Source organism: Spermophilus citellus, assembly GCF_964194105.1.
Source record: "Spermophilus citellus genome assembly, chromosome: 3".
Lineage (NCBI taxonomy): Eukaryota > Metazoa > Chordata > Mammalia > Rodentia > Sciuridae > Spermophilus > Spermophilus citellus.
In genome coordinates, this window is record NC_138184.1 from 81,977,674 (window position 1) to 81,993,574 (window position 15,901).

General features: G+C 59.9%; 1 protein-coding gene across 4 annotated transcripts in view; it reads right to left on the reverse strand.

Moving 5' to 3' along the window:
- The window catches only part of RBM19 (RNA binding motif protein 19), a 106,742-nt gene that overhangs the window by 69,029 nt on the left and 21,812 nt on the right, over positions 1 to 15,901 (reverse strand). For all 4 annotated transcript variants that reach the window (XM_081288512.1, XM_081288511.1, XM_081288513.1 and 1 more), the window contains exons 12-20: positions 15,361 to 15,479; positions 14,914 to 15,010; positions 13,861 to 13,971; positions 13,067 to 13,267; positions 11,069 to 11,189; positions 5,344 to 5,525; positions 3,636 to 3,696; positions 1,158 to 1,237; positions 224 to 279 (exon numbers count right to left, since the gene is read on the reverse strand). In XM_081288512.1, the coding sequence (XP_081144638.1) occupies positions 224 to 279; positions 1,158 to 1,237; positions 3,636 to 3,696; positions 5,344 to 5,525; positions 11,069 to 11,189; positions 13,067 to 13,267; positions 13,861 to 13,971; positions 14,914 to 15,010; positions 15,361 to 15,479 (1,028 nt within the window). The remainder of the gene's footprint in view (positions 1 to 223; positions 280 to 1,157; positions 1,238 to 3,635; positions 3,697 to 5,343; positions 5,526 to 11,068; positions 11,190 to 13,066; positions 13,268 to 13,860; positions 13,972 to 14,913; positions 15,011 to 15,360; positions 15,480 to 15,901) is intronic.

Consider the following 15,901-nt stretch of genomic DNA (forward strand, 5'->3'; position numbering starts at 1 on the left):
GCATGAAACATCCCCCAAGTCACCAGCACTGTCCCAGCTCAGCAGGGAGCAGATGTGGCAAAGATCCCCAACCCCAATCAGGAAGAACCCTAGAGGGTGGGGGGTGGGGTGGGCAGGAGGAAGGGACACGGGACGTGGAAGGGCTGAGACACCCTTGGGGGGCCAGCTCCAGGGACAAAAAGAATAGGGGCGTCATAGGAAAGGGGAGGTGCTGAAGACTCACTTGGTGGCTCGTTCTGAGATCCGCACTTCCACCTTGTGGCCATCCACGATGTGACCCTGGAGAGGAGACAGCACAGCTCATCCCCTGTCCTCACTGTTCACCGTGTCCTTGCCTGTCCCCAAAGCAGGGCCGTGGCTAGAGGAGGGTGGGAGACTGCCTGCTCCCTGGCAGAGGGGTGGGGACGGCAGGCACAGAGGGGCCTCCCCAAAATGGCTCAGCAGCTGGCGGCCACAGAGACCCAGGCTCATGATGTCTCCCGCGCCGAGTGGCAACCCTGACCTTTACAGCACTCAAGGCCACAGGGCCTATCTGCTTGCTGTGTCCACAGCCCTGAGAACCCAGCCCCAGCGCCTGCACCCGAAGCAGTGCGGCTTTCATCCCTGAAGGCGGAGCTGGCGCCTGAGCAAGACCACCCTGGAAGTCCTCAAGTCTCCCAGGAAACAGCCCACACAGCTCTGTGGACATGATCCCCGGTGGCCAGGTGTACACATGTGCTCTCGGCTGGGGCCGAGCAGTGTGCATCTGTGGGCCACGGAGCTGAGCAGAACCTCAGGAACTGAGAGAGGAAGAAGGAACCGGGTCTGAGGCGCCAAACAAGGAGTAGGACAAGGGCCAGGAAGTGCTGTTCCGGGTCCCCGGCCCTGGCACGTGGGCCTCAGTGAAGGAGCTGTGGTCACTGCCAGCGAGAGCGGCTCCCTGAGCCTAGCCCGGTGCCTGGCAGAAACCAGGCCCGCAGGGAAGGAGTGAGTGGAACAGATGAAGGACAGTGACCGTGGAGGGTGAGAGGCTCTTCATTCTCTTGGGCGTGGTCCCTGGAGAACCCTGAAGGACGGGCCAGCAGGACGTAAGCGCCCACGATACCCCAGCGGCAGAGGCCAACAGCCCGAGCCGCCTGCCAAGGCCCCTGCGGACTGAGGCTCGGAGCCCCACTTACCTGCAGCTGTTTGAGGGCTCTCTGGGCTTGCTCCGGCTTCCGGTACTCCACAAATCCAAACCCCATGGAAAGCAGCACCCCTGAAAGAGAGGGAGCCCCAGCCAGTGGGGCACAGAGTGAGCCCAGGACCTCCGCTCCCCCCACCATGGCTCTTCTCCAGGCCCACCTTCTGACTAGCCTTCCCGCTGAGCCCGCCACCTGAGGCTCAGGACTGTTAATTAACCCATGATTGACATGAGGATTAATTTCATCATAGAATCCCGCCTTCGGGAGGGAGCGGGACTGACAGGGATGACCACCGCCGCGGTGACCAGGGGGCCCTCCACCAGGACAGCCCCGCCGCACCTAGTGCATGGGATGAGCCCACACGCTGTCAGGCACCCAGGGCTGCCTCCTGGCGGGGATTCCGGACCCTCCCATCTGGCTCTGGGTCTCACATAGAAAGTCCCCCTGGGGAGGACCAAGAGCCATGGCTCCACTAGGCTCCACACTCCGAGGTGGGAGGGCAGGAGCGCCAGCAGCCCATCCCAGGGGCGTCTGCTCTGACTGTGTGTGTGGTGTGTGTGTGTGTGTCACCATGTGGGGGCAGGGGTCCCACGGGCACTGATGTACAAGGTGTCCCACTGCCCCTTGACCTTCTGACACACTCCCTGCGTCTTTGCCCCCCTCCTCCCCGCACTTCACTGGGTGCTTTGTTCTTTGCACACTGCACTCTGTGGGCTGGGGCACTCTGGAGGGTCCCAAAAGACTGGGACTCCCTGAGCCTGGCTGGCCAGTTCCCACCTCGACCTCTACTGTACTGAGACCTGTGCCTACGCTGGCATCCAGAGGGCCAGGAACCGAGGGCAGGGCGTGCTAGGGGATGCCAAGAACCGCCAACGTGGCTCAGAACCGTGGGGACAGGCAGTGTCCCTGCAGCCTGCAGAGTGGATGGTGCGTCCAGCCTGATCTACCTGCTGCATTTCAGGGACGACTCCCCTCCTGGAATCCCCAGGCCTCGACCCTCCTACCACTAATGTGGCACTTAGCTGCCCTTCCTCGTGTCCCAAACTGGTCTGAAGTGCTCAAGAACAGGGACGACAGGGGCGGAGCCGTGGGCCCCTGGGTCTTGACTGGAGGCCTGACCCCAGGTGTCAGAATCTCACTTGAGACCAGCTCTTTGCATCAATAATCAAGTCAATCGAGGTCACTGGGGTGGGCCCTAAGCCAGAGTGACCGGTGCCCTTTAAAAGGTGTGTGGGGATTGAACCCAGGACAGGCCTACGCAGGAAACCCCCTGTGGGCACAGGGACGCCATCACAGCCAGGGAGGGTTGGACAGGCCGCCCCTCCCCGCCCAGCCCTCGGAAGGAGCCACTGCTGCCAACGCCTGGCCTTGGGCTTCTGGCCTCCAGAACCCTAAGGCAGGCCGACTTTGCCGATGAAGGCCCCAGGCGTGGCCCTCTGCTCCAGCACCTGAGCAGACGGAGGCAAGGGACTCTAACTTCTATGTCACAGAAGTGTCTGCTAAAACTCTCGGTGGCTGCCCACCAGGCCACAGTCCAAACCTCTGCAGGGCACAGAAGCCACTTCTCAACGGGAGTCTGCCTCCCTTTCCAGGGCACCTCCCGCCTCAGCCTCTGCCACTAGGCTGCTTGGTCTCCCTGCCTCCAGGCCCCAGTCTGACTTGGAGACCGCAGTCCTACCATGGCCCTCCTGGTATAGCCTCCTGTTCTGAAGCCACCAGCTCATATGTCCCCCGGCTACTGCGGGTGCCTTGTGAAAGGGACTGCATCTCCTCTGGTCTACTGTCCTGGGTGCCCGCTGCCTGGTGGCCCAGGGCCTATTGGGAATGAAGGAGCAGCAGACACTGTGGCCACACGCACAGGCACCCAGGACGGTATCAGGCTGACTCACACTGCACCCCACCAATTCTGCACCCACCAATTCTGCAAGGCCAAGGCTGCTGGACGGGACTGCATGGCTGTGAAAAGGACAAAGGACCGTCCCTGCTCATGCTCTGAAGACTCAGAGCTGGATAACATATGGGCAGAGGCCAAAAGCGTCAGGACAAGGTCCAGGGCTGATGGAGGGGCCAGGCGGCCTGTGCCTGCCCACTACCTACTGGCCAGAGAGATGCAGGATTACCGACGTGGTGGAATGTTCTAGAAGTTCCACATAGGGGTCATTTCCCTTAGAACTAAGGGGAAAGCCCATAATCCATCCTTTTTGCTATGCCTAAGGATTTCCTGGGTGCCAAGATGTGGGAACAAGGGAGGCCTTGGGTGCTGATGGGTGCTACTGCTGCCCACCATGCACACAGCTCAGGACCACCTGAGGGCCTTCGAAGGCTCTGACTCAGAGCCTGGGCCCGGGACCTCTGCAACAGCACAGCAGGGGTCTCCAGGAGAGGAGGGGCTGTTCTGCACAAGCCTGCCCCCCACCACTCCCCGCCAGGTGTGGTCTCCCAGAACCTCGTCCTTCCATGAGAACAGGGTACCTGCTTTGTTCTTCTTCCTGGAGACGGAGCAGCTCCTCACGGCCCCCACTTTGGAGAACACCTGGAAAGAGGAACACGCAGCCCCTGCACTTCCAGGCCCTCCTGCCACCTGCTCAGGAGCAGCTCCTTATGGGAACAGGGAGCAGGGGGCATGCAGACTGCCACCAGGTGCTGCTCCCGGTGCGCTGGCCTGTGCCAGGCCCCCACACCACCCACCCATCCAGTGACCCCGAAGGCACATTCAGATGGGTGGCTGAGGGCCTGGGGACCTCGGCTGCCAGCCAGGCTCTGAGCCACCACACAGCCCTGCCCAACACTGTCCTCCCAAGTTTGCCCTGTGGAGACCTGGGTCGCTCTGAGGGGGTGAGTGATGGCCAGTCCCCCAGGCCTCCTGAGGCGGCAGCTAGGCTGGTTCTTGCTCCACTTATAGAAGGAAGAACTGGGGCACGGAGCCGTTGAGGGGTTCGCTGCAGAAGCCGGGTGTCAGTCTGGACACTTGGAGCCTACTGACCCCAGGCCTGACCTCACTGCCCTCAGTGCTTAAAGCCAAAATAATTAAAAAACAAACAACAACAAAAAAACCCTCTAAGTCGCATCCCACCCTGTACTTCCCTTTCCCTTCTCTGTCTCCCTGGGGTCCCGGCTGGGGCCAGCCCCACGTGCCTCTGCCTGCATCTTGAGGACCAAAGACAGGCAGGCGCTCAGTACCGTCTACCAGGCGAGCGACGGGGAGCAGGAGGAGTGGGGACCCCAACGCACACACTCGCAGCAGGCAGGTGCGTCAAGCATGGGGCCCTGTACTGCAGGGTCTCACTGTCCCAGTCAGACCTTCAAACCACCCAACGGGAAGCTTCTACTCATGTCTCATGACCTAGGCACAGACAGACTGCAGGACTCGCCCACTGGCAGGAGTGAGGCCAGGATCCAGACCCAAGAGGACTGACCCCAATCACGGCTCTACACTCAGGTGCTGGGACAGGAGTCCTGTGAGCTGGGTGTGCTTCTAATGAGCTGTGTGACCTCAGGACAGTGAAGCAGCCTCTCTGAAGCTCAGTCTCCAATCTGAACTAGATGGTCCTGGCTGGGCCTTCAGCTCCTCCATCTGAGGATGCTGGAGCTGCTGTTTGTGCATCTCTGAGAAGCGCTGATCCCTGATGTCCCACACCACGCCAGGAGTGACCGTGGCACCACAAGGACCACAGCTGGCCAGATTCAAGACCACCTGCCTGAGACACTGCTAGCTGCACCTCTAGAGGCCAAGCCAGGCGTGGATGTCGGTGGCTGAGAGGCGGACTGCGGCCCCTCTGATGCTGCCTGCTTAGGCCTGGCCTCTCTGCCACCATGGCTGACCTCCTAACTGGCCCAGGAACAGTCACAGCAGGAGGCTGACCTGGTGGACACTGCTTAACCCTCCACAGATTTCACAGCTCAAAGGACCTTTTGAAAGGAACAGAAACCAATTATCTCCGTCCTCTGGCCGACATCCTTTCCAGGACAATTTCCTGGCTGTGAGCCGGCTGCCAGCCATTCCTTAAAGGGAATCTGGGGAGCGTCTGCCCTGTGCCAGGTGCGGTTTGCCAGGGCGGCATGCAGAAGGGCTGGTGTCCCGCCCCCTGCGCTGTGCCTACAGCACGACGGACATAGCGTCTGCATCTGCAGATGGGAGCTGCCCACCACCTGCTTCCGCCCTCGCCCGACAGACACTCACTTGCTGCAGTGTCTCCTCCGTGGTGCTGAAGTTGAGGTTTTTAATGAACAGAGTGCACCCTGGAAGGCTCTCCTCGTCCTCCTCTTCCTCGTCCGCCTCCTCCTCTTCTTCCGTCTTGGCTGTGGGGGCCTCTGCTCCTTCCTCCATTGGCTTCTCACCGTCTGGGGCCTCACCATCAGCCACTGACCCCAACAACAAACAAACAGCCCAGTGAGCCACGTCTGCCCAGCAGAGCCAGGGCCAGAGCACAGGACCTGCTGGACCAAGGGGTAGTGCTCCGTGGGCGCTGCAGGAGGGACTATGCCAGTCTCAGCAACGAGAGCGCGAGGGGAAACAATGTCCGGTGTCTGCCCGGTTTCATTTTATTACTTTGTGGATACTGGGGATTGAACTCAGGGGTACTCGACCACTGAGCCACATCCCCAACACGTTTTTTTGTATTTCATTTAGAGACAGAGTCTCACTGAATTGCTCAGGGCCTCACTAAGTTGCTGAGGCTGGCTTTGAACTTGAGATCCTCCTGCCTCAGCCTCTCAAGCCACTGGGGTCATAGGCGTGCACCACCGCACTTGGCTCCCGCCCATTTTAAAGAGAATATGAAACGCAAATCCAAAACTATGGAGCCCTAGATAGGACTAGGCTACCCTAACTTGAACTTCAAAATATACTGTTATGGAAACTATGTTTTTGAACCATGAACCTAATCAAGATGCCATTTTTACTTTAAAAAACAGCACCTACTGAACTTTCAAACTAAACTGCATCTTGAAGCTTTTCAAGAATTACAGAATGGGAAACTCAGAGGATTCTAAAACCCCTTGAAAGTGGGTTTAAAATATCCCTTGATCATACACGCGCATAAGAGGGGTTTCATCCATATGTGAGGAATTCAGAGTACTTTGTGATTGTGAAAAACAGGAGGGCCCACTACATAGTCACAAATAGGACACTTTTAAGGCCACCGGAGGCTGGGATAATATGTCATCATTTAAAACCATGTTGCTGAGGATGCTGAAGGACATGGAAGATGCCTGTGACCTAAAAATCAAGACAATTGAGAAGGCACAGTGTGATCCCAGTCAGATCTGTCCTGCGCTGACGAGAATGCCCGTGAGCTCGTGCAGAAGCAGGGTCAGACTCCAGAACGGCTGCTGGTCACCACAGCACCAGATTCTGGGTGGCTGTTGCCTGGGCCTGTCACCACTGCCCTTCTTGGCAATTGCCAGCTTGTGCCACCTAGGGAGGTCAACTCAGTATGGCTGAGGCTCAGACTTTCCAAGAGAAGTGGAAAGTTCAGAATAACATGGGAAACCCGTGTGCGATCTTGGCCACCCAATGGCACATGGCTTCTGTACTAGGCAGGAGCTGGTGCCTTCTCTGCTCAGAGACCTCGGCAAAGACTCACGACCCTTCCCCCTCTGTCCCAGGGGCCTGCCTGGTTCCAGGCACTGGGAGCCTCACAGGGACAACCTGAGGAGCCCAGGGCCCTCGGCACGGCTGAGTAGACTCCTCCTGAGGCCTGGCCCAGGAGCAGCAGCTGGTTGGCTTCTAAGAGCTCAGCGAGATGGTCACAGGCACCGCCTGGGGCGTGATGCTAGGGTTTAGTGACAGAGCTGAGATGCAGGCTGGGGTCAGTCAGCACCTCAGGAAGGGACACTCAGGAATGGTCCTTCCAGTGGCAGGTCAGCTGCCCTCAGCCCCCTGGGCCAGTGCGGCTCGCCTGGCCTGGGCCTCCAGCACCCTCCAAAAAGTGGACAAACACCCCTGCCTGACCCTGGGAAGAGCAGCTGGTGGGAGATGAAGGCCAGCCTCCACATGCCCGGCCTTTTCCAACACACAGGCCCAGCCAGTTCCAGGGACGTCCACTTCCTCCCTGAACCTTCATGCCCACAATGACATCCCTGTCCGTGGAACTGCCCCAGAGCCTGGAAGAGCTACAAGACCGCCTCACAGTCTTTAGAGATCTGCTGAAAAAGAGGGCTTAGAAAGGAGGAGGCGGGGCCTAGAGACAGCAGGGGCGGGGCCTAGAGAGGAGTTAGGACCTAGAGAGGAGGCGGGGCGGCACGGGCTGGCAAGGCAAGCAGGGAAGAAAGCACAGTGAGCCGCACTGACCACACCCTGCTGTCACTACCTGCACAGCCTGAGCTGGTGGTGGAGCTGCGCTGCCTTCGCACCCTTTCCTATAACTTGAAGTAGAAGCACACACACACATGCACGTGCACACACACACACACACACACACACACACACAGGCACTCATTAACATACCCCTGCACTATGCTGAGCTGTTAAATACAAGTGTCCACTACTTCACTCTCATGCCTGGCTACCATCACCTGCCACTGGACAACAGAGTGGCTTCCTTGACAGTGGCCCCTCAGTCCTGCTCCTTGAACCTCATCCCTGACCCATCTCCTCTGCCCCACTCTATATTGACCTCATTGGCCTCTACCAATTGCCAAGCCTGCCAGACCTATGCCAACCACAGGGCCTTTGCACTCACTCCCTCTGTCCTTCCAGGCCTAGTTCCTGCTTGCCAGGTACCAGCCCAAACATCCTGCCCTCAGACAGCTCTTCCTGGGCACACTAGTTCAAGTAGCCACCATGGCCCCCTGGAATCCTCTTTCCAGAGCCCCTAGCCTATCCCAAAACCACTTTCCTTACTAGTTGCATCTGGGTCTCCAACTATAAGGGGAGCTCACTGAAGGTAGGACCCAGTCTGACCCAGTCACCCGTGCCACCACAGGACTGGCTCAGAGTGGATACTCCTCACGCCGCAGGGCTCAGAACCTTGGGGCACATCCTGGCTCTCTCCATGGGCTTGGCTTTGGGAGGTTACTAACCTCTGGGTTTCCTTTCTCCACATATGAATGAGGCCAGCCCCAAGTGCCTGCTCGCAGGATGACCGTCAACACTAATACGGAGGCCACCGCGACAGCACCTGGACCTGAGTGACACCTGAGAACTAACGCTCCATCGTGAACATCACGCCTTCCGCCCGCGCTGCGAGCCAGGGGAAACTGCAGTCCCCGACCGGCAAGTCGGCGGGGAGCCCTGTCCCCTTCCCCTACAGGCCAGCAACCCTGCCCTCTGTATGCTGTGAACAGTGGCCCTCTTGGCCACCTTTGGTTCCTGAGCCACCAGGCCAAACCGCACTGCAGGCCACACTGGGATCCAGGGAGGTGCAGAGATGGCCCAGGGCCGAGCACGAAGCTGAAGGTCTTTGAACAAAGCACTTCTGCTCCTGGCCTCGAGCAGGAGACAGAAGAAAAGGAAAAAATAAGTGGCTTTGAGCTCAAGCAGATGTCTGCTGTTGCTGTCACCAGGAGCCTGCGCAGGAAGGGAGCTGAGGGGCCAGGTCACGGTGCAGGGCAGGGGCAGGGCAGGAGCTCCACCAGCAGGAACCTCCAGCAGAGGCGCACAGGCAGATCCAGGGCTCCGGCTTCATTACAATCAGGCGTAGAATGTGCGAGCTGCCCCCTCCTGGCTCCTGCGGCCGCCGGCAGGGCTGTTATCAGTCGCCAGCAGCTTTCCAGGACCCCCCCGCCCCCGGAACCCGGAGCCCTTTATCTGGAGGTACAGGTCTTGGTGGTGGGGAGATAACACGGCCACCCCCCTGGAGACCAGAACAGAGAGCGGAGCAGAGCTGCCAGAGCTGCCCTCCTGCCCCGCCCAGCCCAAGACATGGCGGGTTCCCCTCCTGTCATCCTGCGGAAGATGACATCTGGAACAAGGGGCAGAGAGCGGGTGGGTAGCGGCAGGGGAGAAGGCACAGCTCAGGGGACCAGGACGGGGGGCTGTGTAGGCAACATGGTCAGAAGAGAAAGACGGGCTCAGGGCGCTGACCCAGGAGGTGACGTGAGCCAGCGGGTGGACGTCGTACCACGTCCTGGAGCAGATCCAGGCTGAGGCCTCCTCTGTCAGCCAGTGAGCAGAAGCCAGCCCCTCCAAGTGGCTGGACACTGTCAGGACACTCAACACCGACCTGAGGACAGGGGACAGGACCTCAAAACCAACCGGGGAACCGGGGACAGAGGAGCATTCTGACAGGGTCCAGACACAGGTGCCAAGAAGCCATTGTTCATGCTCTAGAGCCCGTATGCCCCCAGGGCCCACCTCTGACACCACCTGTGACTAGCCGAGAGATGCTGGGGACAGTCATGCCACGCCTGTCTTGGTCACCATGGGCAGCAGCCACCAGTTAGACAGGTGTTCCCACCACGTGGGGCTGTCGGTGGCCAGCAGGCTGCATCTCCCGCGTCCTCAGGAGGGTGCGTGGGCACCACTCTCTCTGTCAGGGTCAGAAACAGCCTGAGAGGAGGCAGCCGGCCCAGTCCCAGAGCGGGGGCCGAGGACGGTACTGCGCACGTCACCAACATGGCGGCCAGTTCCCCAGCAGTGGCTCCTGAGTGGAAGGACGTGGAGGGCAGGTCAGCAGGTGCCACTCTGCCCTGTCACTCCCGGGGCCTGGCACTCCGGAGGGTGCTGTGGTCAGCAAGGCAGATGCTGCTGTGGAGTGGACCCTCTGGTGGGAACAAACTCAGGCAGCAGCCAGCCGCGAGGGGCGGTCACCTCATGCGGCGCAGACGGCCAGTCCTGAAGACCTACCGGGAGCGGACATGAGCCGCGGGCATGGCGGAAGGCCTGTGCTCAGAGAAGGCCGTGGAATCCAACCGACATTGGCTGACCAGAGACGACTCCTCCTCTACTTTTTTTTTTTTTTTAAAACCATAAAACACTTTAATTTTTTGTAAATATACGGGAACCAGGATGGTAAACAAGAGACGGTCTATCTTTAAGAGGAAAATCCTTATCTTAGTAAACTGAGCAACTGGAAGCCCTGTGTGTGGGGGGTGAGCCGAAGGTCAAATCTTAACATCTGGGTCAAACAACCCAGTCCTCAGAACCTCCCTCCAGGTGTCTATTCTAAGACATGGTTGTGGTCTCCAGACTACGTGGTTCCATGGGAAGCTGCCTGTCTCCTAGGGGCAGCTGGGGGACGGGGAGGGTCTCAGGTTTTGGCATCCTGACGGGGCGAGGGCCAGGGCCAAGCCATGACCTGCAGTGTGCACCACAGTCCTGAAGGAAAACCTCATCCTGCCTCCAATGCCCCACTGTGAGGGGGTACCCAGGGGGCTGGCACCCCTGTGGCTGGGGACACACATTGGTCTTTCCTTTCCTGCCTGTGCAGTCGCTGGACACCAGAGGGCGCTGAGGCACTCCAAGAACATGGCCCCCAGCCCCTCAGCCACCTATGGAGCTCTGGGCTTTCATGGGCTCTTTTGGGTATGAAGAGATCTAGGTTTTCTTCCCTTAACCGTTAGCTGACAAACTAAAAATATGCTACATTACGTTGCACTCGTAATTTCGTAATTCTGATCTCTCTCTTTTTTTTTTGGTACCAGGAAATGCATTCAGGGGTGCTTCACCACTGAGCCCCAGCCCAGCCCTAGTTTGTATTGTATTTAGAGACAGGGTCTCACTGAGGCTGCCTTGGAACTCAGGATCCTCCTGCCTCAGCCTCCTGAGCTGCTGGGGTGACAGGCATGGGCCTCATCACCCGGCTCTGATGCGTTTTTCAGGGCTGTTTTAACACCTGCATAATCAGAGACCGAGACCCGCTGGTCTGTGGATGAACAAAGCCCTAAAGCAGTGGTCTGCTGAACAGCTCCTGGCTCTCCGCCCACCCCTCGCCTGCCCTCCCATGACATTGACCTGTTCTTACCGGTTTCTGGCTCCACCATGTTCTTTTCTGCAGATGCTTCTTGGGGCTCTTTCCCCTGTGGGGCTGTGCTGGAGAAGACGCCAACTGGAGCCCACTCGAGATACAGGGGGACGTGGTGGAACTGTAGAGGCAAAGGTGCCAACACTGTGGGTCCCTGTCACAGGATACAGCTGAGAGGGACTCAGTCCCATGTGCAGATGATGCACCCCAGGGTCGAGAAGATGGGTGCTCGGCAGGGCAGAGGAGCCAGGAGACGCGCAGCCCAGAACCCCAAGTGCTCTGGGTGCCTGAGGAAAACACTCGGGCCCAGGCTGAGAGGCAAAGCCACTTCTCTGTCGCCTTGACCTGCGATGGGTTCCAGGTGCCCTGTGCGCTTTCTCTAGTCAGAGGATGAAATGGGGACTGTGACAAGGGGAGGAACTGCTGGCACAGGGCAGCTCCAGGGGAAGTCAGCGGATCGCAAAGCCAAGAGCATTTGTGTTGCCATTCAGAGGCGACATGTGTGCCAGGGGTTTCCTAAAAAAGGTTGAGACAGCCACTGCTAATACCCACCTCAGTAGAAGGCCCCTGGGTAGCTACGGGGCAGGGTGGGAGGGAGACTTGTCAACTTACACCCTTTGGGACACTTCAAATTTCATACTGCATTCAAACCTCAAAGATTAATTATGCCCAAGGAAAAAAAAAAACAAGCAGCCAGGCACGGTGGCGCACACCTGAAATCCCAGTGGCTTGGGAGGCTGAGGCAGGAGGATAGGAAGTTTGAGGTTAGCAAGTTTGAGGCCAGCCTCTGGAACTTGGCAAAGCCTTAAGCAACTTAGTGAGACCCTGTCTCAAAATAAAATATAAAAAAGGGCTGGGGACCTAGCTCAGTGGACAAACACCCCTGGTTCAATCCCTGGTATAAAAAGAAAAAAGAAAAAGAAAAAAATGTGCTCGGGAGGGAGAGGGAGCAGCCTGGGGGTCGGACAGTTGGCGGTGCCACTTAGGAGCTGTGTGACTTCGGGTCCCTGGGCCTCAGTCGAGGCTGCTGACGGGAGCGGTCAGTGAAGAAAACACTTGTCAGAGTCAAAGGGGAGGCTGCGCCCGGACGTGCCTTCGCCATCGTCCACTCTGGTGATGGGGACTCCTTCCCGAAGCAGCAGGGAAGGAAGGGGCGGCTGCAGTCCAGACACGGCTCCTGGACGGGCCACCAGAGACACCGCGGTCTCGCAGGCCAGGCTCTCACCAAGCCCTGATGGTGCAGTGAGCAGGGCCCCAGCTGGGAACCCCCCAGGGCTGGAGGGTCCAGGAAGGCCTGCCTGCGGGTGACCGGGGACCACGGCCTGCAAAGCACCAAGGGGCCTGGCAGACAAATGACCTGTGGTGGGTGAAAGGTGGCTCCCCAAGAGATGGCCATCTAGACCCCCAAGACCTATCAATGCATCCCCTGCAAGTACCAGATGGTCCGGGGATATCTGGGTGGGCTGTTAGCCCAGGAGAGGGATCTGGGACCAAGAAGAAGGCCACGTAAAGACGGGGCACGGACGGGAGTGGCGCAGGGAGCTGACGGATGTCGGGAGCCCAGCAGTGGGCAAAGGCAGGACAGGTCCTCCCCAGAGCCCTTGGAAGCCCTGGCCACACCTTGCTCTTGGATGCCTGCCTTCCTGTCAGCTCTGTGACAGGTGACTGTGTGGTCTTAGGCCACCTGTTATGGCGCTGCAGAGGTCCCTCCCGTCCCCTGGTGCTGCAGATGCATGTGTGTGCACACATGGACGGCCCTGCAGCAGGACGGGCGCAGCTTACTACAGGCAAGGACGGCGCCACAGCTAAGTCTGGGCAGGAAAGGAAGGCCAAGGACGGCCAGAGATGGGCAGGGGCCCAGGGTGCTTCTTGCAGCGCCCTCAGGGAGGGTGGGGGGGGGGTGGGCCAGCACCAAGCTGGAGCCAGGCTGAGCCCGTGCTGGGCAGTGGGCACACCAGCTCCTGGGCCCTCTCCCCGCAGCAGCTCCCAGCGACCTACCTTGGAATAGGCCAGGTGTCGGAAGGCCTTGCGGGCCTCCAGGGGCTCCAGGAACTCCACGATGGCAGTGATGCCACCCTCGGGCAGCAGCACGCGGCCCAGGCTCCCGAAACGGCCGAAGGTCTCCTGCAGCTCGGCCGCCAGGGTACCTGCCGGGAGGTTCTTGGCCAGAATCACAGTCTTGCTTCGTTCTGCTGCCGCCTGCAGGGAGGAGAGGCCACGTGAGGGACAGCAGCAGGGCTCTTCAGCTGGACACTGGCACTGACCTGGTGGCCTCTAGTCAAGGTGTGCACCTGGGGGCTCAGTGGCCAGGCACCTGGGAGGACCCAGGAGGCGCCACCCGCTGGCTCCACAGCCAACAGGCAGCTCCACTGAGGGTGAAGGCCTAGGGTGCCCAGTGAGACCCCTGGGGTCGAATCCCAGCCCCAGCTGAGTCACCAGATCCTGACAGTGACTGACCACAGCCCCACTGGACCTCCCAGGCGCCCTGCGCTGGGCAGTAATTGAGATCGGCACCTCAGTGTAGAGGGCTCTTCCTGGCACTGCGGACCACCTGCAGACACAGGCGTGGGAAGCAGAAGCGGCAAGGAGCGTATGCCCCCAGGAGCAGCCACCGACCCCAGGAGCTGGCTGTCCCTGTCCTTGGGAGGGGCGACTCTGAGGTTGAGCTCTTGGTTTGGTTTCAGTCACCACAGGACCTGCCCACACCCCCAGCCTCCCCTGGGCCGCCCCAGCTCTGGAGCAGCAGCAGTGGACTCCCCAGAGGTGGGGACAGCGGGACAGCGGACACCCACCTGGCTGAAAGAGTCCAGGCTGACGCCGTTGTTGATGAGGAAGCGCCGCACTTCTTGGACCAACTGAGTCTCCCCGAGGGCCACACGCACGGCTACGCTGCCCTTGGTCTCCTGTGGGGAGAGAAGAGGAGGCCGGGCCCATCAAGCGGGGCACAGCCAGCCAGGCAGGCCCAGAGGGGAGGGGATTCGGGATGCTGTCGCCCACCCACACTGAGATGAGGACCATGGTCTGGCACTACACCAGCTCTCTGCCCTCCGCAGCCACGCATCGCCGCCCACCCTCCAGCTCGTCCCTTCCCGCAGTGGGCAGGTCTCTGTGTGGCTTCTCTTGCAGCCCTGGGGCTTCTGCATGCACTGACCTTGACCCCATTACAGGCAGTCCTTGCTTCTGTCACCTCCCCACCCGCCCACTTTCCTGCCACAGCCCCCCAAACCCTCCTCTCTTCCTTTGCCTCCTCTAGATGGCACTACAAGGTGGCACCTCTGTCCTGGCACTGCTGAGCCCCAGTGCTCAGAGAGCACGGGCGGGGCCTGAGCCCCTCTGGCTGTCGCTCCAACTCAGGCCAGGCTGCCCTCCCCAGCCCACAAGCCACAAGCCACCACACGACCAGGCACCTGAAGTGTGGCATGTTCAGATCCAGGTCGTGCTACCCACAAAATACAGTGGATTGATGGAAAGAAGGGAGGAACCACAGTGTGGCTTTTTACGTTGCTCACGTCAAAGTGACGAGGCTCTAGACGTCAAGTTGAAGACGGTGTCTCATTAAGACTAGTTTTGCCAGTTTCTTTGTACACACGTGGCCACTGGGGCGCTCACAATTACACACGGGGCCGGCCTTCTACCTCCAACGGAAAGCGCTGACCCGAGTGCCGTGAGGGAGGGTAAAGGACAATGGAGAAAGCAGCTAATGGGCAGAACCAAGGGACGTCCTTTACCAAGTGCTGAAAAATACTTCAGGGTTTGCTTGAATCGACCCCAGCAGAGGGCGACCATGGACAGTATTTGGAAGGAAGTCTGTGGACTCAACACACAAGACACTCGGGCTCACTCACGTGGTCGAACACTTGGCTCTTGGTGGCACTGTACTTCTGCGCGATGGCATCAGCCACGGCATTGGGCCCCATGAACAGCGTGTTCCAGTTGTGGGAGCTGAGGGCAGGGGCAGGCAGAACGGGTCAGGCTGGGACCCACAGAGGCCTCTCACAGACACCAAAACTGCCATGAGCCTCGCCGGCCTTCCCCGCCCCCGCCAGCTCTCCTGTCCTGGGCGAGCACCAGGCCTGCAGTGAGGACGCAAACCCAAGCCCCGACAAGTGTCGGCATCTGCCCTGTGCCAGGGACCCAGCCCTTGGTGACACCTCAGAACCTATGCTGACACAGTCCCGCTCTCCTGATGCGCAGTGGGGCACTGAGGCCCTGAAGGCCCCACCCGACAGAGGGAAAGGGCCCGGGCGGCAGAGCCTGGAGGGGTGCACAGGCCACGCAGGGCGGACGAGGACCTGGAGCTGCGGGCTTTGTCCTCGGACGCCTTCTTCTTCTTGTAGGACGAGCCGGGGACATCCATGTCCTCACTGGCTTCCTTCCTAATGGTGGACGGCAGCACGTGCAGCATCCTGCCCTGAGGGGACAGAGCAGGAGGTGAGCGGAGCCCCGCCCTCCATCATGTCCCCTTGTCATAAGCCAGCTGGACTCACCACTGAGCCCTGATGGGAGACGGGGACGGCAGACAGAAAGCCACGTGGTCACTCTCCGTCCAGCTGAGGCTGGGGGCACCCGACACAGCCACGCCAAGGGGACTGTACCCCTCTGTGAGCACCCCACGGCCCCGACTCCCCCAGCGGGACCCTGCACAAGGACACTGTGAGCTGCACACGGCAGGGGCCAGTCTGGCCCGGTGCCCGTGAGACCAATAAGCCATGAACAGATGGATGGAGGAGCACTGGAGGTGGCCTGGCCCGGGCCTGGGCACACCGCACGGGGACACTGGGGGAGCAGCAGCTCCCTGGTTCCTCAGGGCCACCCACACACCCCAGCAAGCTC